Source organism: Calonectris borealis, chromosome 6 (genome assembly GCF_964195595.1).
Source record: "Calonectris borealis chromosome 6, bCalBor7.hap1.2, whole genome shotgun sequence".
NCBI classification, from domain to species: domain Eukaryota; kingdom Metazoa; phylum Chordata; class Aves; order Procellariiformes; family Procellariidae; genus Calonectris; species Calonectris borealis.
Window position 1 is genome coordinate 28,493,261 of NC_134317.1, and position 27,141 is coordinate 28,520,401.

The window sequence follows — 27,141 nt, forward strand, 5'->3', positions numbered from 1 at the left end:
TAGCTGTTTTGGCACTTGTGAGCAAAGGCAGAGATACTCCTTTGTATTTTTGGTTGCAGGCTCTGTTTTGCCACACAGTTTCCTAAAAGAATTTGCAAACTCTTAACTACAAACCAACCACAGATCTGTGGGGTCCCGCAGCCTCAGTCAAACCAACCACCGACAGATGCATTCCTCTGCTTTCACACTCTAATTAAACCAGTTGCATCTGTGTGGTTCCAGCTGTGCGGAGCTAGGGGAAATGTTGTTACTTCTGGCAACTTCTGGCAAATTCCAACTTACTCCAGAAAATGGGTTTTTGAAACTTGACAGCAAACGCAAATGTGACCTTGAGTTCTGGTGGTTGCTTCGGATTTTGGAAGTTTGTAAGAGGGATGTGTGTGGATGAGGATTTGTGTATGGAAACTATCTTTACATCCGTATGTGCAAAATGGAAAATGCAATAGAGTGAAGTTTTGCAAGAGGGGGGCATTAATGGCTTTCCTTCCCCCCTCCCCCTTTTTTCCCCCCCCTCCTAGTAGAAGTCATCATAGAAGGGGACAGTTGGAAATGTTACAATGTTTGTTTCTCAATGGAAGTTGCAACTTGTATGGTTTTAAATTTTCTTTTTTTTTTTTTTCTTTACTCAAGGCAGTCTGTAACCTTTTTTAGTGTCTTGCATGATATTATTTCCACAGATCTGTCCATTTTGATCAGAACTGTTGGAATAATTTTATATTCTTCATTTCTCTTCTGTGATTGTTTGGCCATAAGTCAGAGGGGAAGTTAACTCAGATAGGGTTGTTTAACTTACAGTAGTTAATCTTAAAGCCATCAATCCTGTCAGATTTGAAGACAGCCCTGTAAACTTTAATTGCTTGCTCTTTCAACATTTTGATTTCAGTGCTGAAAAGTCATTTCAAAGAGCCTGAAACTAAGCTTACTGTCAGTGCATTTCCCCATCTTTCAGTTTAGTCTTTCTTAAGAACGGCTTCTTTGTCTAAAGTTTTTTGGCTAAAAAAGGATCACTTTTTCTTTGGCCACATTTTCTAAAGCTTTTTTCCTATCCTATGTCAAGGATATGTTTATTTGCAGTATTAATGAAAGTAACTAGCAGTCACTGGAGTTCTGCGTTAGGCAAGTATTACTTCCACTTCTTACTGTATACTGTGTGATGTCACTGCATCCTCCACCTCTAGTGTCCTTTCTTTTCACGTAGCTCTAGCTCAGTGGAAGGCTAAAACTTCATTTTTGTTCCTGCAGTGATTGTATAAAAATAATAAGATTCTTTATGGTTAAACATATGGAATTTTATGTTAACTGTAAAGTGATAACTAGTGGTTACATCATCTGGTCAGAAACAATAGTGTAGCCAGTTAAAACACCTAAATGGACTATTCAGGGGCACACAGATTGGACCAAGTTTGCTGTCATCTAAATACATCCAAAACCCCTGCCCCACTAGGCTTAATGGGCTGTTTGAAATATAGCAAGTGACAATGCCATGAGTGTTTAATTAAGGTGGTTTTTTCCTGTTTTTTTTGTGGTTTTTTTGGACAACTCAAATAGGTGGGTGAAACAGGTGCTTTAATGACAGAGGAAATAGAGGAGGTGCTGCAACTTTAAAAAAAAAATTCAGATTTTGTGCTATTTCTTAATGTTCCGTGTATAGAATAAAATATACTTCATTTTACACTTTCCCTCTTCCCTTCAAGTAGTTGTAGTTCAGTGCTTACCTCGTCCCTCACTTGAATTAACTTTAGATTTCTTGTTGCTTAGAGTTGGCTTAAAGGACTTTATAATGCCATGCGAAAGAATTTTGTCGTAAATGGACATACATTACAAAGTACTCTTGCACAACTAAATCCAAATATCTGGTTTTGAATCTGACAAAAAAACCCTTCCAACACTTGGTTTTCGTTTCCTCCCAGCAGATTGAAAATGTGATAGCACTGGGATTATTTAAAAGCAGTGGATTAAAATACTGAATACATTACTCTCTACACTGTTCTCAATTTTTTTCAATTCACAAATCTAAACATTGCCAGGGTTTTAAGTGAGTTGTTATAGTCAAATTTTAAAGGAGTAATTTGCCTTTAATGATGTTTGCAAATACCCTTAATGCCTTGATCACTGTGCCTTTTTTATATGGGAGGTGGGGGCAGTAGGCAAGACTTAGTTTTGGAAATAAGAAACACTGTGAAATGGGGCATGACAGGAACAACAGAAAAAGGGATGTAAGCATACTTATTTAGGTTTGTTGAATATCTCTGTGTCTAAGCAATAGTTCGAGCATTCATAAATCCAAGCTGTTTAACAGAGACTGGTAAGAAGACCATGTACTGATTCCTGTAAGGGTGCATGCATTGAGAGAATTATGCTTGACTGGCAGTATACAGATAAGCAAAATGCCTACATTGGTAACAATTGTTTCTGGTTCCTAGATTGATCAATCAGTCAGGAATGCAGATGAGTTCTTTAAAGAAGTTAAAAGTAAATGCTTTTATATAAAAGTTACTTCATTAGTATTTTAACCTGAAAGAGGGGGAGGGGACAACCGCAATTACATCACATCACATCACTGCTAAATATTTTTCTCCCTGTCCATTTGTTTATCAATTCTTAGAGATTTCATTGCTACACATTTGGTGGGGGAAAAAGTACATGTTTGTATTTTTCTCCATATAGTTTTCTCTCTATGTTTACATATACATAAATAATATTTACAGTAAATATTATCTTTAAAAACTTTGATATCGCACTGTGAAAACACTAAAACATTAATGGATCATATTTGGAGATTACTTTGACTTCTCCATATTTGTATGAATTACATTAAATTGTGGCCTATTAGATAAACCTTAGTATTTTTAAAGAGTATTAAAAAATATTTTTGCAATTTTACCATTCAGTAGTGCAACTCGAAATAACTAGCTTTATCTCAAAAGATGACTGGGAGGTTTAACCAAGTTAGATAGTGTCTGTATTGTCAGTGATTTAATGTTTATGTGATAGCCTAAAGGCAAATTCATTTTTTTGTATATACAATTTTTAAAAACCCTATGTAATAAAGAGTCCTTTGAGCACAACTCTTGACTTCTAGCAGAGTGGAAATTGCATATAAAATGCATGGCCTCTCAATTTTTTTGTTTGTTTAAACCTTGCCCTACTTAGAGCTAATTGCTAAAGGCATCTCAGTGTCTCTCCCCTAGAAGCTGAGCTTAGTGAAGGCCGTTTTTCTCCCCATTCTTTCATGCAGGTCAGCACACAGAATATGAAGATGGGTGGGCTGCCTCGTACAACACCACCCACCCAGAAGCCACCAAGTCCACCGATGTCGGGAAAAGGAACTATTGGGTAAGTGCAAGTACCGAATGTGTAAACGGCTTTGGTGAACAGAAGGGAAAAAAGGGAAGATTCGTTGTTTTTCTGTAGTGTGGGTTTTTGTGGGGTTTTTTGTTTTGTTTTGTTTTTGTTTTAACCATTCACAAAGGTCAAGAGGTGTTATATCTGCATCCTCTTACACTGATCATGTCTTATATATCAGTTAGCATGTTTCTGCCAGAGGACAGTGGGTGTCATCAGCCTTTCCCAACAGGAACCTTTCTATCATTGCAGAACGCTTACAACTACATGCTTTAGAGTGAAAAGTCATTAACGGTGTGGCTTTGACAGGTGGTGCTAAACAACTGGCAAATTAGTATGTGGCACTGTTCCTTGATTATTTGTGCTGTGTGTGATAAAAGTACTTTCCTATTAAGTCTATGAACTTGACTTTGACCTTAGGAAAATGTGTTATAACTGGGATGAATGCCATTTGTTGGTATGTGATTTTGTACATACATACAGACCGTGGTGTTTTATTTTAAAACAAGATATGGATTACTTTTAAAACAAGAATGGGATGTGCAACACGGAGTTTATGAATAGGAAAAGCTTCTGGAGAGCAAAGTACATGAAGACCATCCTTAATTGTTTTTTCTCATCCTACGAAGTCGATACTGCAAATTTAGAGAAAATAATTTTTTTTTAGCTCCCATTACTGATCAGTATGTAGCTATCTTTTAAAGAATGAAGAACCTTTGGTTTTGTCTGTATTATCTTAATTTGCTTCTGAAATATGCTTGTCCTTGTGTAGGCGTCACTCTCCCTATCGTACATTGGAGCCAGTACGTCCTCCGGTGGTACCAAATGACTACGTGCCTAGCCCAACACGCAATATGGCTCCCTCACAACAGAGCCCCGTTAGAACAGCTTCTGTGAATCAGAGGAATCGCACATACAGGTATTCAGTGTAGTCCTGTACAAAGTGTGGTTCGTATTGTATAAGCATATGGACAAAAAATGCTACGATAAATATCAAATCCATCTGCACCTCTACAGTGAAGCTTGCTAATTCATGATATGGACTGGGAACGTCATTTGGCATGATGAGAATAGACTCTAATAAAAGCAGAATAGTGAATCATGTTAAGATTGTTCACTTAATCCCCTAGTCACCTTAATTTTAGTACTATCACTTAGTTACAGTACTTAATGAATTACTAAAATTGTGAAGTCTTTCAAGTAGGTAGATAATGATATTATTTTATGAAATGCTTACAAAACTGGGAAAAGACTTTGTACACAACTTGACTTCTACATGTTGAAGGACTGCATAGTATGCTTATAGTTCACATTTTTGTTTGAACAGCCTTTGATGTTTATAGACTGAGTAGCGGGAAAAGAGCATTGTATTTTGAGGATACTGATAACCTCAAACACAGAATAAAGCTGAACTGTATTACCAAAGGTTCTGCAGAAGGCTAGCCTTTTTCTCTAGGATAATAAGAGTTTCATGATGTGACAGGTCTAAATACTTCCCTTGAAATATTTACTTTTTAAACATCATAAGTGCTTGAGGATGGCTAAACAGATGGACTTAAAATATAAGAAAATCTGACTTTTACTTTACTGTCTTACAATTTCCAGATTTCAGTAGTCTTATATGAAAGCATATAAATTGGAGTCTAAAGAGTCTACACGTTTTATAAGTTATAGGAAAAAGGTCTGTATTTGCTCAGTAGGGGTCTAACAATATTGGAATGATGTGCTTTGGAACAAGGTTCCGGAAGTGTTTCATTTTTGGGCAGGTTCAGTAAGACTAACTGAAAAACCTGTTGTGTTGTAGTCAAAGTGAAGAGTTTTAGGAAAACTAAGCTTTATATAGGTTTATATCATCTGTGTTTCTTTTCTCCTGTTCCCTGTTAACTTCTCTGAATTAGTAAGGTGCTACATGAGGGATCTTACGTTTCAGCAGGCAGAGCAGCATATTCATACCCTGGGATATTTTGGTTTCTTACAGCAGTAGTGGGAGCAGTGGAGGAAGCCACCCAAGTAGTCGGAGCAGCAGTCGAGAGAACAGTGGAAGTGGAAGTGTGGGTGTTCCTATTGCTGTTCCCACACCATCTCCTCCCAGTGTCTATCCAGGTAAATGGAAACTTGCTGTTCCTCTTTCTGGCTTAGTATTAACCTTTAGCATTTGCAAGTCTCCTAAACACAGTGCTGAGTTAACCTCAAGAGAAGTCTCAAAAGTTCATTATCCAGAAACACGCAAGCCTTGAAAATTGCTTGCTATTGATAGTATGAGTTTGAATCAAGTAGTATCTTTTCTGGCAGTGTCTGACGTGCTCTAATGCTTCTTTTATATATTAATTTGTTTATCAGAATTTTTTGCCTGGCTGCCTGCATGTGACTAGATAGAACACAACACCTTTTTCAGTGGGCTGAGGGAAACTTCTCCCTTGTCCTTTTAAGCAAATAAATGTTTTTTTTTAATTGGCTGTTCATACAGATATATAGAAGCATGCTTTTAGAAAATTAGATGAAATGAGAGGCAGGCACAGAGTAAATCTTTCGTACATTAATGCAAGCCTAACTGAGTTGTCACAAAAAGACACTGTTCAATGTCATCACCCCAGTCTTTCCAGAAATAGGAAGTGATACAAGTATTCCTTTTTCCTTTGCTCAGCCCTTTCAGTGAAGAAGAGTGTATAGTTGACTTGCAGTGTGATCTGAAATACATGATGCTTCTGAACCAAAGAACTGGAAATATTTGGCTTTCCTCTTCTGTATATTTTCTAATTCATACAAAAGCTAAAGGCAGCTGTGCTACAGGTCAAAGCGTAAATAACACGGCGTAAAGACATCTTTCAAAAGTAATGGCTTTCAGTGAAAAGTTCTGGGTTGTTCCCTTCAGACCTGGAAAGAAGAAGTGGATTAGCTTGGCTCTCATTTACCGTCTACACAGGAATGAGCCTTTCTTTAACAGCTCCATTTTTCTCTCATCTCCTTGTGCATTCTAAAATACCGTGCATCTAATAAAGAGCTAACACTGAATAGTCGAAGGCTTTCTCTAATCCTTGCTAACATATCTCCTTATTAACTCCACCTCTTCCTCCTCTCTTCACTTAGCCCCTGCTGGCTCGGCTGGCACTTCTCCCCTTCCTGCTACCTCTGCTCCTGTTCCCGCTCCTCCTGCTCCTGCCCCTTCCTCCGCTGCCCCAGATGCTGCTGCTGCTGCTGCAGGAGCTCAGCCCCTTGCTGATGGCTTCACCTCTCCAACTCCCCCTGCTGTTTCTTCCACACCCTCTACAGGTGAGTGTCTGCTCCAGCTGGTGGGCAGATGAACCCCGATGTGATCACGATCCAAGGCTTTTCAGAGTTACTTCAGAAGCAGTGATTTTTAAAAATTATTTCGTTTTAAATATAACTAGAAAATACCTGCTAATACCCAACTATAAGGTAATGGTTATAGTAGACAATTCAAGGTGTGCTAGTTTTATGAACAGCAATCATTTAATTTTATAATTTTATTATTTTTACATTTATATAATTATCATTTCATTGCGGTTTGGATACTGAGAATCTCGTAGAATAATTATGTTTGGGGGTAACCGGCACTGGTAGTTGTGGGTCTGATTATTCTCTTTCAGTAGTGGAATAAAAAAAGTGCATCTAGCAAAGTATAATTTATGTGACTTGTCTCTTCAATGCTTTCAAGTGACAAGTCTCCTTTCAATGAACTGATAAAAAGGGCATTTTTTTTGCGTTCAATGTCAGGTAAAATACAAGTTTTTATTATGCAGAATAGTACTAAAGCATTTTGTTTTAATAGGTGGTACTTATAGTGTATATTGCAACGTGCTTTTTTTAATCTTTATGAAATCACCCTACCTTTTTCATTTTCTCAATGTTGAAGTTGCAGCATACAGTACTTACTAACCATAACACATCAGCTTTTGATGAGGCCTTACACCTGCATTGTAAAGATCTCTTTTAGAGAGCCAAATTCATATATAGCTTCCTACGTGCTTTGTTACTTTTCATTGTAGTGAAGGTTGATCACAACGGTGTAAATTGGTTTGTGTGTTTATTAGTCTTGGTCTCTCTTAGTAAGAATTTCATCAGGTACCGGAAGTGTTCTTGAAATCGTATTTAGTTTAAGGTGCTGTGGTTCATATAAAATTAGAAAATACTTACACTAGAATCCATGACTATGACTAGAAGCTTCTGAACTGTAATGAATTTTGGTATCAGAAGATGATCCTGATGTCTAAACTACTTTCATGTTTAGAAGATGAGCTATATCGTATGGGGCCTCAATCAGTTTTCCATTTTTGAAGCACTGTCAGTATCCCAGTTACTAAGCCATATTGCTTCTGTATTCTTTGACAAGTCAAAGTCAAGCAGAGGTTAATATTTTAATGGCTATAAATTCACATTGACAATTCCATAAGAGAAATTTCAGGTTACTTGCTATTTTTAAGACCTTTTGTTTCCCTGTCCTATTAATGAGGTTGCTTGCATGGCTTCTCTGAAATAAAGTATTTGAAGAGACTGGATAGTTTACCATTTATGAGGTTGTAGTTTTTGGTCTTTAAGGATCTCTTATCCCTGATTCTTCTCTCCTCCCTTCTCTCCAATCACCACCAATTTCTACCAGCGCATTAAGTAACAGGGAGACAGACACATTGGAAAGAGGCAGTAGGAAAAATGCGAAAAAGCCTGGTGGATTGCTTCTTAACTGTTCTTCTTCTTCATCTGTAAAAAGTGCATTTTTTGAGATGTACATATCTGTACAAAGCAGGAGGAATGTGTATCTCTAGTTCATGCATTTGCTGTTAGAAGCAAGTAACACAGCAAGCAACTTGCATTTTATTTACTGACCTACTGTGAAATTTTGCAAAGCAATCAAAACATAGTGAAGGACAATGCAGGCTTTTAAAAAATTGCACATTCATTTGTTCTGTTTCCCTATTTACTTCCCTGCATGCGTGTCTCCTCAACCACAGTGACCATCCCTTCTTCCCTTGTTTTCTTGCAAACTCTGAAATTTACCTCTAGCACAAATGGTGGAGGCAGAATAGTTAGGGAGGGTAATAACCCATATGGGTATAACAAATCCAGTTTACTGTTTACTGTTATATACAGTATATAAGCCAGAGAACTTTATGTGAGCACAGAAGATAGCTTAATGGTCTTGCTTTATTTATTGCTTGCTTAGATTCAGGATCAATTACTGTTGTGGTTTAACCCGGCAGGCAGCTAAACACCACATAGCCGTTCGCTCACTCCCTCCCCCTCCCCCACAGTGGGATGGGGGAGAGAATTGGGAAAAAAAGTAAAATTCATGGATTGAGATAAAGACAGTTTGGAAGGGAAAATAATAATTATAACAATGATAAAAGAATATACAAAATAAGTGATGCACAGTGCAATTGCTCACCACGCGCCGATCAATGCCCAGCCAGTTCCCAAGGAGCGGTCACTGCCCCCCGGCCAACTCCCCCCAGTTTATATACTGAGCATGACGTCATATGGTATGGAATACCCCTTTGGCCAGTTTGGGCCAGCTCTCCTGGCTGTGCTCCCTCCCAGCTTCTTGTGCACCTGGCAGAGCATGGGAAGCTGAAAAGTCCTTGACTTAGTGTAAACACTACTTAGCAACAACTAAAACATCAGTGTGTTATCAACATTATTCTCAAACTAAATCCAAACCACAGCACTATACCAGCTACTAGGAGGAAAACTAACTCTCCTGGACGAAACCAGGACAATTACTTTGATACGGGAAGTGATTAAAATGGAGAGCAAGTTTTTAAGGAGTTGTTTCAATTGACAGCTCCCTGAAAAGAGGGTCTTTTGAGTATGATTTCATTTATTCCATCCTTCAAGCAGTTTCTAACATTCTCTTCTCCCCAGATGATTCTCTGCATATTTCCTGAACAGCACTAAGATAGTTAGTATTGTGTTTTTCAGTTGTAGAACGTGATGGCTTTGAATCTTGGAAATGACGTACAGTTAGTTTGTACATGTATGTTCCTTAATTGCTGGACTGTGAAGTGTGGGGTTTTTTGCAGGTTTATGAATAACTAAATTTGCAAGAAGTTATTATAATATATTATATAAAATGGATAACTGGGAGTTATTTTCTTTCTATTTTGAAACTTTGTAGCTTAGACACCTTTGTGTTTTCATACTGGCTTTTGTGAGCAGTGCTGAGTACAGGGAGTTGGGAGACTTGTTTTTTGTGTTGCTATTGAGACATCCAGTGTCCTGCCAGTCTGGCAGCTGAACTGGCTGACTGCTCCCAGGATGCAGGCTGTCTTAAAAAAACTGAAAACCTTTCCAATCCTTTGAATCTTGAATGCAGATATAAAAAAGCTAGGCATCATTCTTCTCTTTGCTAATACATTTCTCTTTCTAACCTAGGTCACCCAGTTCAGTTCTACAGCATGAACAGGCCTGCATCTCGTCACACACCCCCAACAATAGGGGGATCTTTGCCATATCGGCGTCCTCCTTCGATCACATCACAGACAAGCCTTCAGAACCAGATGAATGGAGGACCATTTTATAACCAGAACCCAGGTAAGAAAGTTTTTCTGCTCTCTTGAATTCAACACAGTGGCGAACAGAGTGGCCTTCAGAGCTGTGAAATCTTCTGTTCTGTCTCCATTGCGGATCTTGCAGTTAGTCTCAGGTAACTTCCAGTATGTTGCTGGTAGCCATGCCAAAGCTGCAGTCCAAGTACAGAGCGTTCAGCTTCCATTATGGCAAGCAGTTTAAGACAATACTGGCTTTGTTGCCAAAAAAATTACTTTCGATCTCACAGTCCCTATTAGACAAGCTTTAGTCCTTAACTACAGCATGTGTCATCTGTCTGCTTTGGTGTGGGATGGGTATTTGATTTTGCACCAGAACACTGATTCTTCATTAATCAGTCTTTATCTTGTTTGCTTTTTCCTTCTGATTAACGGACAGTTCAAGAAATTGCACTTGTTATGCAAGGGTAAGCATTAGACACCTTAGAGACATCAGTGGGGTTTGGTATGGGATGCAAGGGAGCTTGGTCATCTGCAAAGTCCACAGGTGATGTTATTTTAATGGGTGACCTGTCTTAAAAAGCAGGATGAGATATTAATGAGGAGTGGCATGTCCTGTGTGTCAAGCAGAATGCAGTAGCTTTTCCTCTAAGGAGTCCTTTTCCCTGTGCTCCTGATGTGATGTGAAGGTTTTGATACCAGAGTGGGGGAGACCTTTTTTGACGAAGCTACAGAAAGATGCAGGAGACATACTAAAGGTTCCTTGTTAGGAAATTGCCCTATTAGAGGCATAGAATCATTAAGGTTGGAAAAGACCTCTAAGATCATCGAGTCCAACCATCAACCCAACACCACCATGCCCACTACACCATGTCCCTAAGCGCCTCATCTACACGTCTTTTAAATACTTCCAGGGATGGTGACTCCACCACTTCCCTGGGCAGCCTGTTCCAAGGCCTGACCACCCCTTCAGTAAAGAAATTTCTCCTAATGTCCAATCTAAACCTCCCTTGGTGCAACTTGAGGCCATTTCTTCTCGTCCTATCGCTTGTTACTTGGCAGAAGAGACCGACCCCCACCTCGCTACAACCTCCTTTCAGGTAGTTGAAGAGTGCGATGAGGTCTCCCCTCAGCCTCCTCTTCTCCAGACTAAACAACCCCAGTTCCCTCAGCCGCTCCTCATAAGACTTGTGCTCCAGACCCTTCACCAGCTTCGTTGCCCTTCTCTGGACACGCTACAGCAAGACTGAATGTTTATTACCAGCAAGATTGAATGTTTACTTGCAAGCACTACAGTGCATTTATGTTTTTGTTGTTGTGGTGATGGTGGTTTTTGGTGTTTGTTTGGTTTTTTTTAATTTAAATTGAGCACTAAACTTGGAATTAGCTCAAATGCTGCAATCTGCATTTAAGGGATTTGATCAGGTTCAAATATTACTGCTTATGAGCTACCCTGCAAAGATGTGTGTGTGCTTAACTTGAGAAGGAAGTGGATGGTCCTGGTGGAGACAGGGGTGGAGGAAGTTATATGACTAAATTGCAGCCCAGTTGCCCGATATATGTGGTATTTGTTAAGCACATTATATACGTATTGAAGGCTGAAGGGGAGTAGGCAAGAAGGAAAGGGTAATAGCAATAAAAGAAACCTTTCAGGATTACCTTTGCAGTAAAGAGGATTTTCAGTACATCCAGAGAGCTTCTGACAACTGCTGTGCATTTCTGCTTTAGCAGAGGGGCAATTCTCTGCAAGCTACCATTGCATTGTTAGCAGGTAATCACAGAAGATGCCAAATAGACTTTAAATAAGTTACATAACCACAATTCAGTGGGGTGCGCAAGAGTAATTACACCAAGATTATGGTGAGTTGTCACTTGAGCTGTAAATCACAAACAAAATACTTCAATTATACTGGCTTACTTGATACAACATAAATAAGCAGTTGTAGTAAGAGACTTTTTTTTATATACCTAGCAGAATACAGAATTTATTAGCTTTGCAGTTATACTAAACCAAGTTTTTTTGGCCTTGACCTTGAAAGGAGAGGGTGCTCAAGCATGCATAATTGATGAAGACCTTAAGAACAGAGGGACTGTTGTGTCTGTAAGGAGCAGGGTTAGTAGTGACAGGATAGGGGCCATGATTACTTCTCAGCATTCCTGAAGAGAGGGAGAAAACACAAACCTAAGAGATGAAAAAGAGACCTTACAACAGGCAGAGGAGTGTGCCAGCTATGGCTTTTTCTTCTTTGCAAGTTGTTTGGCAGTAAAGCAGTACTGTTTTTTCCACTTCCATTTTTTAGTATGTTGGCATAGTCATTTTTGTTTATTCACTTCACAGGAGGATGAAAGATACTTGCCTTGCCCTGTTCTTTTGAATGGCACTTATAAGAGAATATAATTTCTCTACTTCATGGTGAGACCTTTTTAACAACTGAAAAGAAAATATTAAGAAATGCAGACCCTAAGTGATTTCAGCACATGTCTGTCCCAAAGCCACTCTTGCCAGCCGTGCCACCTAACAAGTGTTTTAACTTTGCAACCTTAGATAGCAGTATCTAAGCGGTATGGAGCTCAGCACAGGCTAAAAACCCTGTGGGAGAAACTGGGCAACTACTGAGATGGTGGTCTGCACTACACAGTGTTTGCACAGCCGAATTCTTACCAGGCTGAAGCAACCCAGTGGAAGGTGCTCTTGAGCATTTCTGAATTAATTTACAGCAACTGTGCAGATGAACTCTTAATCTACCAATGGTCTATATGGAAGGAAGCTGGGAGGAAATGTTTAAGCTGGTGTTTGTCTCATCTTTTGAGACAGCAGAGGTACAGTAAAGTTCTTCTGATGCACTTTATAAACAAAGTCATTATTAATAAAATATTTATTGTATTGGCTCCTAAAGGTCAAAACTAGCTTAGAGTCATTATATATCATATAGAGACAATATAATGTGATAGTCCCTGCACTGTGCGTAGATTGAAGTACAAACCAAATGGTTAAGATAAACAAGGAATGATGTCAGCTAGTGTTCGCATCACCATTTTGATTAAACTACACAACCCAAACTAAACTAAGGGGTTTTTTTGTATTTGCTTGGAGTGCTTGTCTAGAGTGATTTATTTTTCTACGTGGAAAGCCTCGTTATTTCTTTCAAAGAAATATATATAGCACACGAACAAAGTACACTGAAGGGACCTAGGAAACTGTAGTTAGTCTCATATGATAGATAGGAATTGAATGAATCCATTTGATGTTGAATAGAGGAAACATTTTGAAACTGAACATTTTTATAGCATATATAATTAAAAAGGCAGGGACTTCATAGTTGCAGAAGAATGCTAAATTCATGAATATTACTGCATTTCAGTAGGATTTCAAATTCAAGTTCCCTTTTCCTGCTTTGAAAAAATGCAAGACCGAATCATTTTCTAGCTACTGTGGTTACACTTGAAGGAGTAAGTACTTTCAGAGGTCACGTCATTCAAGTCAAAGGAGGTGTAATTAGAAATGTATTTCATTTTTTCTCAAGAAATACCAATTAAATGGTGAGATAATGGAGCTTGCTTTATATGGAGGTACAAGGATATTTTTGCCACAAAAAGGATGGTTGCTCTATTGGTTTTTTTTGTTCGGTGTGTGTGATTGTGAAAGGAATGTGAATGTGAGTGACAAGAAATTCAAAGCACTTCGGATAATAGTTACTGAAATAAACAAACAGAAGAAATTTTGAGACATGAATTTTAAATGCCCTGGATTTCTTTTCATTTGCTATGATGATGTGAATTCTGAAAAATACTACATCATACCTGGCAGTTTTCTTACTGGCTCTGGAATTAGTTCTGTTCTGCAGGCTAAATAAATGTACTGGTACATGAAGTGTAGACCTTTTTCCCTCATTCTTTTGGACATGACTAAATGTTTTTGTATGCCACTACTAACAAGAAAATTACTTAGTTGTGCTTTTCCTGAGGTGTGCTTTCTGAAAAATAATCTTGTAACTTGCTTAAAGAATATTACTGCATTACTCTTGCAAAGTGATACTAAAACTAGATAAAACTAGTTAGCTGGTTTTTTAACTCAACTGGATAACTGCAACTTTCATTCCTGGCTTAGACCACAGTTCAGTGTTGCAACATTTGCAACTGGCTGATAGTATATTCTTTAAATGTGAATTCACATGTATTGTACAAAGAGAGCTCTTCTGGTACCAGTAAAAGGGCTGTTCCGAGTTCAGTGCAGTGGTCTGCGAAATCAGGTGGGAAGGAAACGAGGCAGCACATCTGGAATAGGCCCTGTTGTTTGGCAGCAGCACAGTGCACTTTGTTCTACCAATAAGGTCAGAAGTCCCGTGTTTTCCCAGTACGCTCAGTTCTCAAAGGCATCTTTTTCTGTTTCGCCTAAAATAACTGCCTCATTTGATGGTTTTTTTGGCCTACGTTTTGGAGAAAACTAGTTATATCCATTTTCATTAGTAAGGATTTGTGGATGCTGTTACAGAAGTCACCTCTATAAATACCAATTTGATCTGAAAGATGGAGAATTATAGGGAGAGAATCCTCTTGATATGTTTGTTTGTTAGGTCTGTTCATAAAGTGCTATATTGCTGTAGTAATAAACTTCAGCTTAAGGGAATCTCATAGTCAGATCAGAAAAATACTTCGGCATGGATTCTTAATCTTATGAAAAAGATCTGGGTTGGAAATTTTAAAAATAGAGAAATCTCCTTGAAGTAAGGATTAGGAATATGCTTAAACCACCTGAGCAATTTTTCTTTGAATGTCAGCCTTTTTATCTCAGCTTCTTGGCAGGCTGCTACACTGTCTGAGTGGTGGTGATGTCTACTTTCCTGTTTGCTGCTTTGTTGTGTTTCTAACGGAATGCCTCTCTCTTTTTAATTTCTGTGGCAGCATCCCTTGCTCCTCCTCCCCCCTCCATCCTACAGGTAACTCCACAGTTACCGCTAATGGGATTTGTGGCCAGAGTTCAAGAAAACAGTAAGTTTGCTGCTTCCTTGTGCTATGATTTATTACTGGATGTGGCTTTTGTTTCGAGTGGATGAAGGATTTGTATGTATATAGCCAGAATTCTGCCTTCTCTACTGCCTCTGCAAGTTTGTCTGAAATTGGGAAGGGAGGGGAAAAGGAAATAATTTTATTGGAGGAACCCGATTCTTCCTTCTCTGAATTTTATTCTCTCGAGTGTATTTCCACAAGTTCTAACTGCTGGTCCCAGTGCAACTAATTGGGATAGGGAGTATTACTTCAACCTGCTACCATGGTTCTAGAGACATTTTCATGGTTATACTATTGCTTATTTTCAGTTTCAGATACTCCTCCCCCGCCACCACCTGTGGATGAGCCAGTGTTGGATGAATCTCCACCGCCACCCCCACCTCCAGAGGATTATGAGGAAGAGGAAGCAGCTGTGGTGGAGTACAGTGATCCATATGCTGAGGAGGACCCTCCTTGGGCACCAAGGACCTACTTAGAAAAGGGTAGGTTTAGAGCTAGTAGAGATGGTAGGTCATGTTTGTAACAACATTTTGTGTAAGCTCCTGCCATCCTGCTTTGGACATGGAGTCTGCCTAGACTCCTTCGTAGCCAGTATTTGGTATTGTGGTAGAGGTCCTCCTCAAAATGGCAACTTCAAGAACGAAAGTTAAGCTATTCTTCTGAGTCTGACTCTTTCACCCCTTTCTCCACAAAGGGAAGATAATGATTAGCTGGCTAATTACATGTTTTTTAAATCCTCTGTAATCTACTTAAGACTCACCTTTCAGTAGCCTGCTTAATCCTAATAATCAAACTCATATGAGGTCAAAAAGGAATGAATCAGTGCTGCAGTTGCACTTGAACTCTGAACATATGGGTGCATCTGTAGAAGTGCTGCTGCAACGTGTGTTGGGGGCTCTGGAAGCTGCAGTGCTGCATCAGTGTGGGCCATGCTGAGCTAAAAAGCACTGGGTCTGTGTAGGACCGATGCTGTGTGGATGCATCTAGATGTCTTCCAGCTCTGAAGCAGGTGTGTGAAAACATGCTGGAGTAAAACTACAGGTAAAATAAACTGAGTAGGTAAATGGTTTGGGGGCACTTGAAAATGAAAAAATCTACTGCCTGGTGTTCTCCTGTGAAACAGGGTCACGTACCTCTTAGTAAAGGGTGATACAAAATTCTAATGTTGCAAAGCAGCTGAGTGACTGTTGGACACATTCAGTCTGCATCAGGGAAAAAAGTTCAAGAATGCCACAAAGATAAACCCAGTGCAGGACTTGGGCGGGGGGGGCGAGAATATAGAAGAGGCACTTTCAGCCAACTCCAGCCCAAAGAAAATGTTACTATTCCTGAGGGAGATAGAGGAATATGTGGGAGTTTTTTGTTATTCCCCCACCCTCTGTCCAGCTGGTGTAAGTGTTTAGTGCAAGGAGTACCCAAGCTTTGCTGACAAGCTGAGACCATTTGTCACACAAAGCGACTGACTTGCAGGGAGTTTACATGACTCGCTTTATCTATTGACCTCACCACACCCCTGATTGACAGCAAGCGTCACTATTATTCTGTTGATGCACACAGGCTCTTTGTTTGATTAAAAGTTGCTTCCTTTACTCTTGTCAGGGAAGCTTATTTCCATGAGGGAGGACAGGGAAAAAAGGGATCTTGTATACAAAGTACTCTTTTTGTTGTGCAGTTTGGAGGGTGTTCCTGATTATTGATATTAGTTACCTGGCTTCACAAAATCAGGTTTTGGAGTGGGGTGGGGTTCCTGATGTTGCATTTCTTTCTTTGGGGGAGGATGGCAAATTTCTTCAGGTTGGGATCAGTACAGATCATTTCAGCAAATACTGAATGTGCTACATTACTTAATGAACTCCTCCTTATCAGGCAACTCTGAGAATGCACAGTATCTGCTCAGTTTCGTTACGGTTGATGTATTTTGTGCTGGATGAAGATTGCAGGTGTGTTACTTTTTGATAGGAGACTGAGTCTCAAGATTTTTCTCTGTATTTTTCCAGGCATAAGACACTCTTTAGCCTAATTCTACATTCGTATCACTATCTTTGTTATGTTTCTGTTATTCCTGCCACCTGGCCCTCAGCAAATCCTCAGTGGCATTTCAGCTAGGAGTAAAAGAGAAGAAAGAGGACCCTGATATGCATTGCCTGTTTGTAGTGTCTCATACTAATGCAAAGGGCGGGGGGATGTTTGTGGGGAAGAGAAGCCACGAAATCATGCAGCATGTGGCCTGGGAAAACAACTTTTTATTTGAAGAAAGGATGACATTTGAATTATGGCATGTTCTGATCTGCTTTTCTGTGTGACTTCTATGAGCTTGTGAATTAAAATGATTTATATAGGCGCATATATGCGATATATGCAATATGTGATATATGCATATGCAGTATGAGATTCCATCTCAGCACGCAGTCCAGGCACTTGTAGTTTGATATTTAAAGGGAAAATCATGTGGGATAGCAAAACTTTAATGGGAGTCTTTAAAGATAAGCTGGAGCAAGTCAGGCTTTTAGTCAGAACATTTTTCCTGCAGAAATGCAAAAATATAGGAGACCAAACATTCTCTCATATTGATGTGGAGTCCCATGCAAAAACATAATTTTCATCTGTATTTTGAAAACTAGATGACTAAAACATCTAAAAGGTTGGCCTGTTCTTAGAAACACTCATAAAAGTAATAAAAAGTTAAAGTGCTTACAGTGTATGAAGAACTGTTAAATAGTAGATTCAGGATACCAGAAAAAATGAGATACTGACATAGGTGTGGATTCTGTTGTAGTTATATGAATAGCTCTTCTTGTATTCAGCCCATGTTTTGAGATTTGACTGCTTTGCTGGAGTTGGGAGAGACATGCTTGGCTGGGATTTTTTTTTTTGTAGCAAACAAGCTTTAAAGTTAATGAAAAGCCCCATGCTAAAAGAGGACTTTCATACTCAAAGAATGTGTATACTTATCCTGCTGTGAAGGAATAATGCTTTATCTTCTGCAAAATAATTATTCGTATGGCAACTCCTTAAGTTCCTATAAATAGTATTCTGTGCCACATGATTCAAAGCAGACAAAACTGATGGAAGGAGGTGTCAAACACAGAGGGTTGCTATATATTGAGGTGGGATTCAGTATGATCCTCTTCTGTAAAGGGGTCATGCAGTGTGGGAGGTATATTTAATATTAAGACATGCTCTAACTACGGCTGAGGAACGAAGTGAATAGCAGATCCATTTTGAACAGACGGATAAACTCCTAGGTAGGGTAGCGTTACTGGCGATGTTGAACTTGAGGATGGTAACACATGGCTGTAATAGCAACAGCCAACCAGCAATGTCCATGAAAGCGCACTGCAGCTTTCCATTGAGCTGTGTGTCTGGGTGCGTGGCATGAAAAGGTAAGAAAATGCCCCAACTTTGCAAATCAGATGAACAGAAAGGGGTATCCAGAAGGAAAAATTGCCCTCGTACCACATAGAGAAAGTGTATGGTCACAGCCATCAGATTTAGTTGGATAATCAGTCTGGCCTACATTTGTGGTCAGTTTGATGTAACAGAGTTCAGCCAAACTCTGTAATTATTGAGGAATCAAAGATCACTGATTGGAAGAATATCAACCTAAATGAGTAACTCTGCTTTTCATATCTGCATTGAAAAGTGTTCAGATAGAAACTAAAAGAGGTCCTGGCTCAGTCTCGCAGGGAAGAATGCCACCTCCTGAGTCAGTATTGCTGCTTCCTGTCTCATCTGGAGCCTTTTTTGCAATACTGGCCTGGGCTCCTGGTAACTCGTGGTATGTGACAAGCTTGTGGCTTGAACTGGTGGGACTACAGACAGAAGGATTAAACAGTCTTTTAGAGAAGAACGTTGCCAGTACAAAAGTAACATGCAGGAGAAAGCAATGGTGATGTAAAAACAAAACGAGGCTTCAGGTGAAGAATATAAGAGGCCTAACAAGAAGCGAATTTTCATCACAAACTTAGGGAGGAGTTTCCTACTTGTGATCATGAAGTAATGAATCCATTCAGTATCAGAAGGGACTAGAGTACACTCAAAAATGAGGAAGAAAGGAATTGGAAGTTACTGTGATCCTTGGATTATTATTATCAAGAGAATGAAGAACAGCAGCACAATGAATCTAGGAATAAATGTTTTAAAATGAACAGGTATAGAAGGCAGTGAAAAAGGAATTTTGAAGGACTTTAATTGAATGTGTCACATGTTCATATACTGACTTCTGTTTTTCAACCTAAAAATTTAGTCATTTCTCCATTTGTGTTTTGTTTCCTTAGAATGATGTATCTAAAACTAGTTAGAATGAGTTACTTAACAACTGTGCTGGTGTAAGTGTAGAGCCAGCAACATGTGTTTTTTAGATACGCTCTGGTCAAATGATACAAATCTCCTATTTGAGAGATTTATTAAAAAAAAAAATTCTCTGTACATACTCTGATTCTCCACTGGGATTGGTTTGTATCTTTTACTTTATAATCTTTTCAGGTTTCCCTAGTAAATATTTGTATTGATTCCTTTGCTCCCTCAACAGGAAATGACCTCTTTTCTTTTGAAAAGAATGATGAATTTAGTAGGACCCAGGGACACTGTGCTCATGAACACATGCTGTTAATTTTTTTCTTCTTGCTTTGGTTTAGAGTATCTTCCCCTCTATCCCCAGTACAAAATTTTAGGATCCCTGTCCAACATCCATTTTGTTTCAGTGGCAGCACTGCATGTTTCATTGCCAAGTGCTCAAAGCAGTGACTGATGCTATTTGTTAAAAGTATTCAGAGTCCGGCATAGCTAATTTTCTGTATGGAACACATAATGATAGGACTGAGAATGGAAAAACATAGCAAGTTGATGTCTGTTTTCTGCCATTTCAGGACAATGCTCTCTTTAATATTTGCCAAGGCTTTGTCCAATTTCTTTCATTCCTACCAGCTTTTGTGCCTTCAGTAAAATATTCTGCAGCTGTAAGAAAAATGTCCTGATACAGTAGGTGTACATTTTGTTTCAGAGAACCACCTTACTTCTTCCTAGCTCCTAACTGGCCAGGAGCCCACCTTGGCACTGTATACCCTGGGAGTGACTTCTAGCTACTGGGACTGCACATACGCATTTTACAGATTTAAATGTGGAGGAAGCTAAGGTAGATGGAAGTCTGGGACATTAGCCTTGGCTCATTCTTACTGTGATCTGAAGAGAGCTCTTATTACTCTCCCTCTTCCATATTTTCCTGCTGACTGTTGTGCAGAGATCTGGTTTAGCACATATATCTAATACATGAAACTTGGAGTAGGTCTGAGTGGTCATAGCCACGGGGAGTTACATCCGCCTTCTTGTATCATTCCACACCAAAAGTTTATCATATATTTGTAAACTTTTCCTTTGGTGGGTCTGGAAATAGTAGAAATAAAAGAGTTAAAAGTAGTCCTGGCTCATGTGCTTCAAAGCATGAGCTCTTACAAAAGGGGTTGGAAGAAACTGCCCCTCTCAGCAGGTCATTCTGCACATGTAGAGGTGAGGCAGTGCAGTTCTCTGAGATTGCCTTGAGCGTGGAGAACTTTGTACGAGGTAGGTTGATTTTCCTTCTCCTCCCTGTACCTCTCCTAACAGTCATGCTCTGTTCTTTCCTAGTGGTGGCGATCTATGACTACACGAAGGACAAAGAAGATGAGCTCTCCTTTCAGGAAGGTGCCATTATTTATGTCATCAAGAAAAACGATGACGGCTGGTATGAGGGGGTCATGAATGGAGTGACGGGGCTCTTCCCAGGGAACTATGTGGAGTCGATCATGCATTACTCAGAGTGAAGACTAGAGGACAGAACACTACATCTCCTGCTGCAGGAGCTGTCAGGGCTTCCCAGATCTCCACCAGCCTCTGGGACCCCATCCAGTATAACTGAATGAAGGATAATTGTAACAACCACTCTTTTTGGTTTTTTTGGTTATTTTTTTTTTCTTCCCCTCCCCCCCCTATAAAACAATAGTGATTTGAGTTGATTGAAGAAATGGCTCTTCCGGCTGCCAGCAGAGGCTATCCTGAGCCATCTGACATTGAATTAAGCTGACCCATTCAGATGTAACAAACTCGTTGAGTAGCTGATACTTCACTCGAATTCTGACTTCTTCTGACAGGCTTTGGGATCTGTCTCAGGAATCCTGTGTGCCCGTGTGGTACTACCCTTGGCAGCAGTGCCTGGCGCTTGGGATGTCCTGGATGCTTACGGTGAAGGGTTACTGGCCAGTGGACATCCCTCCTGTTTCTACACTACACTCCTGTGCAGCTGGAAGAACAGTCGTGTGCTAGCAAACACTGAGATTTCTACATAGAGCTGTTCCTGTAACTGACTTCCAGATAGTTGGATACATCTTTAGCATAAACACTTCTGCAGCTGCTCTGCACATGTAGGCTGACACAGGGGCACACAGAGCTGGCTTTCATTCGCTCACCTTTCAGTTTAGACAATTAAGATGGCTGCAGCCCAGAGGACCCCACCCCCATTTCCTCATCTTTTGAATGCCACAGATTTGTTTTGTGTTCTGCACTGATGTAAATGTGCTCCTCTCTGCAGCAAGCTACTCGCCATGGGTGCTGCCGGTTTAAACAGAACTCACAGATGCTGTTGACGGTGAAGGCGAAACAAAGTTTACAGGTTCCTCCTGGGGTCTGAGGATAAACTCTAGGGGCTGTGATCTAAGGTTCAAATCTGCTCACGCCTGCTTGCACTGGAGAAACTTACCCCCAACTTTAGTCTTATGCACAATATAATCTTAAAATCCAATCAGGTATTGTAAATTGGCTATTTTGTACTTGATGACTAGATTTGCATATGTACTGTGAGAGCCCTGTGCAGAGGCAGGACAAACGGCAATTGTCGTCTTCATGTCTGTTGCCAAAATCTCTTCAGTGGAAGTAAAAAGGGCTGTTGTGTGTACTGGTTTCCCATGGAAATCCAAGCAGTAACTAGTAGTAGTCCTAGCTCTTCCCCCAGCCCTCTCCATTGTTTATTATAAAGAAATAGATACTTTGAGCTGTACTGGTGGATCTGGGGTGGAGTAATACCAAGTGAAGGCTCTGTAGCCCCTTGTGTTGATAGTTTGCTTTTTAATCTAGTCTCAGTTAAAAATGCTGCTCAGTGATTCTGCCTAGCAGATCTATGTAAAGCGATGGCTGTACTAGTCTGCCCTTAGGAAGGACTAAATGTTATCTTTGGGTAAATGTCATGCATTAACAGAGTGAACTGATTAAACCTCCTGTTGCAGTCCTGTTAGCCTGCAAATTGAGCTGACCCCTGTATCATGAGAGCCTCCTGTATCATGAGAGGTACAACTTTGAAGAAATGGAGCTGACCCCTGTATCGCGAGAGCCTCCTGGGCCAGGGCATCTTCCCGGACAACTTTTGACTGTTGCCTGGCCAAGTTCCAGCTGGTACCAGCAGTAGCTTGCCAAAGGCGAGGCAATGCTGCAGCTGTCTTCTGAGGCCTGCGTGTAAAACAGAGCAGCGCACAAGAGAGCGCTACCGGGGCTGGGTTTGTGACAGTATTGGCAACGGTACAGGTAATTGACCCAATCCCCTTGCTTGGTCATTAGTGCAACATCAGGATGGAGGTGCAGGTTTGGTGCAAACCTGGGCAGGGAGGCGCCATAGCTGCTCAAGGGGGAAGAAAGAGGGAACACACAGGTGAGGTGTGTTTGTGGGATATGGATGAATTTGATTGCCTGCTGTGAGCTTGCGGAAGAGTGCGTTAACTCCTGCGACTGTGCATAAGGAACTAGTTTGGTTGAAGCCTACAGGAGGTACAACTTTGAAGAAACTGGTGCAAAGATAGAAGTTACTTTCTCCCCTGCTCCATCCACAGCCAGGTAGCCAAGACACTGTTGTCTTCTTTCTGGAAGCTGACAGCATTATTGTTTGCGATGAGTATTAGCCAAAACAGATACCCTTCTACCTTCCTCTGTGAAAACTTGTGTCTTGCAGCAACACTAACAGAAGCAGCCATGTTCAGTTCCCTCAGTCTGTCGTTTCTCTGTGAGCAAGCCTAGAAACCAGGGGTTGTGCAGTCACTGGAATGACCGTTTCCAGTGTAATAGGGCAGGGCCACAGTTTTTGCACAGGGAGGTGGTGCTTGCAGCCCGGTTAGCGGCCCAGGTGATTGAACAGCAGTAGTGCACAAGCCTTTGGTGCTCACAGGGTGGCTGTGTTTTCTAGGACTATCAGCTTTCCTGGTTTCTCTGCCCTGGGTATGTTTGTGGTAAAGACTGAGCACACTGTGCTCAAATGCATCAAGTTATGGCAGCTTAGTGAGTTACTAAATTAGAGCTGAACGTCTCTGCCTGTGCACCCACGCCTCAGCTGGGAGGTCACGCATTAGTGAAATGTGTCTTTAACTCAGTCTGTGCAAGAGCATGCGCTTGAATACTTCTGATAGGTGGGTGGGGATAGTGTGTTCTTCCACTGTGTGTGATGCACACCCGTGTCCAATCTTCATTCAGCTGGTTGTTCATCTTGCAAGTTTTCTGTGTTGCGAGAGCAGAGCAGTGTGAACTCTGGGAAGTGCTGAACGCTTGTCAGAGCTGAGCAAGGAAGATGAGGCTGCAAAACCTTGAAAGCAGAATGTGTGAAGCTCCTTAAAGAACTGGCTTTGATCTGATGGGCCAGGGGTTAGTTTGGTCCCTGCTGATAGCATGTGGAATTGTTTATCCTGCAAGAGCTGCTGTGGATGGAATTTTTGGGTCACCTCCTGCTGGTTTTATGCTTTATTATGCAGTACTAATGTAAAGAAATTTGTTGAGTTTGATGCATATTTTTTATTTTGTACAGATTTTAATTCTGTGGCTTGTTTGGGGATGATGCGCTGTAATGGTCATAGACCAGGCCAAGGTAAACAGGCTTTGTATATTAATGTTACATAGATTGCATGCTAGTAAAGTCAGTGAGGGTTGTGTTTCCAGTTTTGTCCCTTGTACTTCTCCTTCTCCAAAACCTTCTTCCCCCTCTCCCCGCCTTTATAATTTACACATTTACTTTGGCAAGGGGGGGAAGGGACACCTCAGTATTTCAGACAGGTGCACAACATCTCTTCACTGAGTTCTGCTGCCACAGCTGAAGGTGTTCAGCATCACAGGCTGTTAAATGAGCAGTGTGTATGCATGACAGAGAGGTGGGAGAAGGAGACACTCCAGGATAGCCCAAAGAGTGCTGTATGGCCAAAATGAGTATGTTTCTGCCTTTGTGAGAGCTGCCTTAGCCCAGCCAGCTGTTTTCATTGTGCACAGAAATTGGTCAGCATCCTCTATTGGTGTATTTTGCTTTGGTTTGCTGTATCAGAGATTTCTTCCTTGCTCTTGGTCCCAGGGACAAAGCTATTAACTACAGCTGCCTCTCTGCTATGTGCCTGTGTGAGAGGAGGTCTGACCAAGTCTGTCCCCATCTAGTCTTGACGCAGATTATTTTGGTGCCTTCATTCCAGCCTGAGAGAGATGGCTGTGGTTGCATGTGTCTCGCACTTTTTTTTTTTTCCCCCCCCCCTTCCTTTTCTTCCTATGATGGATTCATTTTCTTTGTTTTTCTCACTGTCTGTTGCAGCAAAGGGCTGAGAGGGGCAGGAGAGGCAAGCAGCAGCTTTTGTGCTTGAGCATCCTGATGGTGTGCCCATGCCCACTGGCTGGAGTAGGCACCAGAGAGCTGAAGCAATGCCTGAAGACTTGCTGGCTTGACTGGTGAGACACAGGCAGACGCTGATGCACTGAAGAGCCATTGCGCTCACTGGAGTACAAGAGGTGCAGCATGGCCCCAGCGCTATTGATGGCAGAGCTTGGTGTGTGTTTCCAGGAGGCTGACCGTGTTCCTGTGACTCAGCTTGTCCTTGCAGTTAGTGGTTATAGGAACAAGCTGAGTTGGGTGGTCCTGAAAGTGGCTGGAGATTGCTGCTGGTTTGAACCACAGCTCCCCACAGTCCCAGTGGTCTGTGGCTGGGTGGCTTACCAGTGGGTGCCAGGAAGGCTTAGACCCAGCTAGTTCTTGCTAGGGCAGTTTGTTCTCCTTTCACAGCTCCTGGGCATTTTCTTTCTTTGCTGCTGAGGGTTCTTGGAGACAGCCAAAGTTGACAGTGGCAGTGATGCAGCTTCTGAAAAGTGGCACTTTTATCTAGGGTGTTTCAGTTGTCATGAAAAGAAAGCGAGGCAGCAGCAGGTCTGATGCTCCTTTTCTGGCAGAGGGTAGGCTGCCTGCCATGTATGTGCATGTTGTTGACTAGAGGTGGAGGAGGTTGTGCATTGATGCAAACTGTTGTGCTTCTGTGGTGTCTCCCACCTGTGCTTGGTGGTGACTTCATGCTGTGCTCTTCCCAGCAACTTCCACCACTTCCTAGCAAGTGCTGCGGATGTGCCTCTCTGCTGGAAAATGAGCTCTCTTTTTATTAGTTATGTCTCTGGGCTTCAGGCATAAATCAAAAGCAAAACTTTCATGTTTTCCTTTCTGGAAAGGATGGGACTTTACGTGCGTTAGTAAACTGGAAGCATTTATGGGGCTTCTCCTCCCAGAGGTGGGACAGGACAGCTTGTGAAACAGGTGGTGTCTGTATTCTCTGCAGGGCAACTTGTTGGAAGCTGCTAGAGGATGCTGTTGGAAAGACCATGGTGCTGTGGCTCTTGCTGGGAGCGGTACTTGCATTGGGAGTGTAGAGCTGCTGATTAAGCACTGCAGCATTTTGGGAAGCATTACAAACCCCATGCAGAGACTTCAGTTCCTATGTTGATAGCAGTGGCAGTGAGAAACGTACAGCACTGTTGCATTCACTAAGGCAACTATTTACAACCCTCATCTCTAGAGAAGATGGTGGTGTAAACTGAGCACTAGCAGGTAGATGATGGGCTATATGGCTGATGGGGCACCACTTTTCAAGAATTTACTGTGCTTACAGGTATAGTTACGTTCCCCACCTTTTGGCATCTCTCAGTATTAGGCACTGCCACGTTTTGTGGATAAAATGGTATTACACAGAGGTCAGAATAGTGTAAGAAGGGACCAGTTTTGGGTTGGGTGTTTTTTTTTTTTTTTTTTTTCTTTCTTCCCCCAGTAGCTGAAGTCAGTGTATAGTAACAGTCCTGTTGATCTACGTTTGATTTTGAAACGGCAAGAATCATGGGACCCCACCTCATGTCCATGGGAAGGTTGCTGAAAACTTGATGCGGCCAAGGTTTGCCAACTACTGTTACAAAGAATACTTCACAGACCATGGTGTTCTGCTGCTTTCATTTAAAAAAACCACCCACGTGTTTTGTGCAATCTCCTGCCCATGCAGGAACGGTTTTTTCTTTGGTACTCTAAACATATTAATTTTATTAGCACATTTGCTTTTTACAAGATGTATTACAAAACAGTAAAGTCAGCAGCAGCCTGTTGTCCAGAGGTAAGCCTACACCAAGCATCCTGCTGAACACCGATGTGGTGACTCTGCTGAAGTGTGTGCAGTACATTTGTTCCTGTTTCTCTTAAAACCTCAGAAGAATCCTACCACTATTGACTAATGAGGAAGAGCTGTGTACAAATTCATTTCCATTACAGCGCCTTGCTAAAGTGCTGACATGTCTGAGATTTTTTTGTAAAGAACAAGTGCTTCTTTTCACATTTGAAAAAGTGTCTTTTGCAACTTGCATGGACAAGTAGTTTCTATGAATTCTCTGGAAATGTCAGTGTCTAACATGGATTTTGTCCATGCACTTTTTTCTGAAAGCAGATACCCGCACCCACCCCCCACCTTTGGTTTGCAGTCAGAGGAGAAGCACACTGTGCTTTTGCTTTTGGCACTGCTGATGCAGTGGATGAGTGCAGAGCCCACTGTAAATGACCAAGCCCGCAGGACTCTGGGGAGCTGTATGCCACCAGTAACGTTTTATTGTGTGTGCCATTTGAACCACCTTCCAGTGAGTGCAAAACCCAATTTTTAAATTTTTTTAATTGTACTTGGAATTAACTGTTGCTGTGTACTAAACCTCTTGTTACAAGCCCTAAATAAAAAGAACAAAGCACACATCGTGTGTTCTGTGAGCGTGCCACTGCTGCGTCACGTTCCTTGTCTTTGGCTACAGACGTTTCAAGACAGCAGGGACAGGGACAGTCACTTATGTGTGCAGGAGCCCCGTCCCAGAGGAGCTCTGAGCGCAGCACTTCCCACAGCAAAGGTATGAATGATCACTGGCATCCAGCCTGCTGCCTTCAGCAGCTCCTCTCTCCAGTTCTGTGTGACTACTCATTTGCTGTAATCACCACTAATGTGACGCCTCAAATCTGTGCAGT

General features: G+C 41.1%; 1 protein-coding gene across 9 annotated transcripts in view; it reads left to right on the top strand.

Moving 5' to 3' along the window:
- ABI2 (abl interactor 2) overlaps window positions 1-26,875 on the top strand; it is a 71,809-nt gene extending 44,934 nt beyond the window's left edge. For 2 of the 9 annotated variants that reach the window (XM_075153415.1, XM_075153422.1), the window contains 7 exons: window positions 3,239-3,336; window positions 4,118-4,264; window positions 5,324-5,448; window positions 9,733-9,891; window positions 14,748-14,834; window positions 15,161-15,334; window positions 20,475-26,875. In XM_075153415.1, coding sequence (XP_075009516.1) covers window positions 3,239-3,336; window positions 4,118-4,264; window positions 5,324-5,448; window positions 9,733-9,891; window positions 14,748-14,834; window positions 15,161-15,334; window positions 20,475-20,650 — 966 coding nt within the window. In that variant the 3' untranslated portion in view covers window positions 20,651-26,875. Of the gene's footprint in view, window positions 1-3,238; window positions 3,337-4,117; window positions 4,265-5,323; window positions 5,449-6,432; window positions 6,616-9,732; window positions 9,892-14,747; window positions 14,835-15,160; window positions 15,335-20,474 lie in introns of all 9 variants that reach the window. The other 7 variants (XM_075153418.1, XM_075153420.1, XM_075153419.1 and 4 more) reach the window with 5 other exon arrangements.
- Window positions 26,876-27,141: the final 266 nt, after the last annotated feature.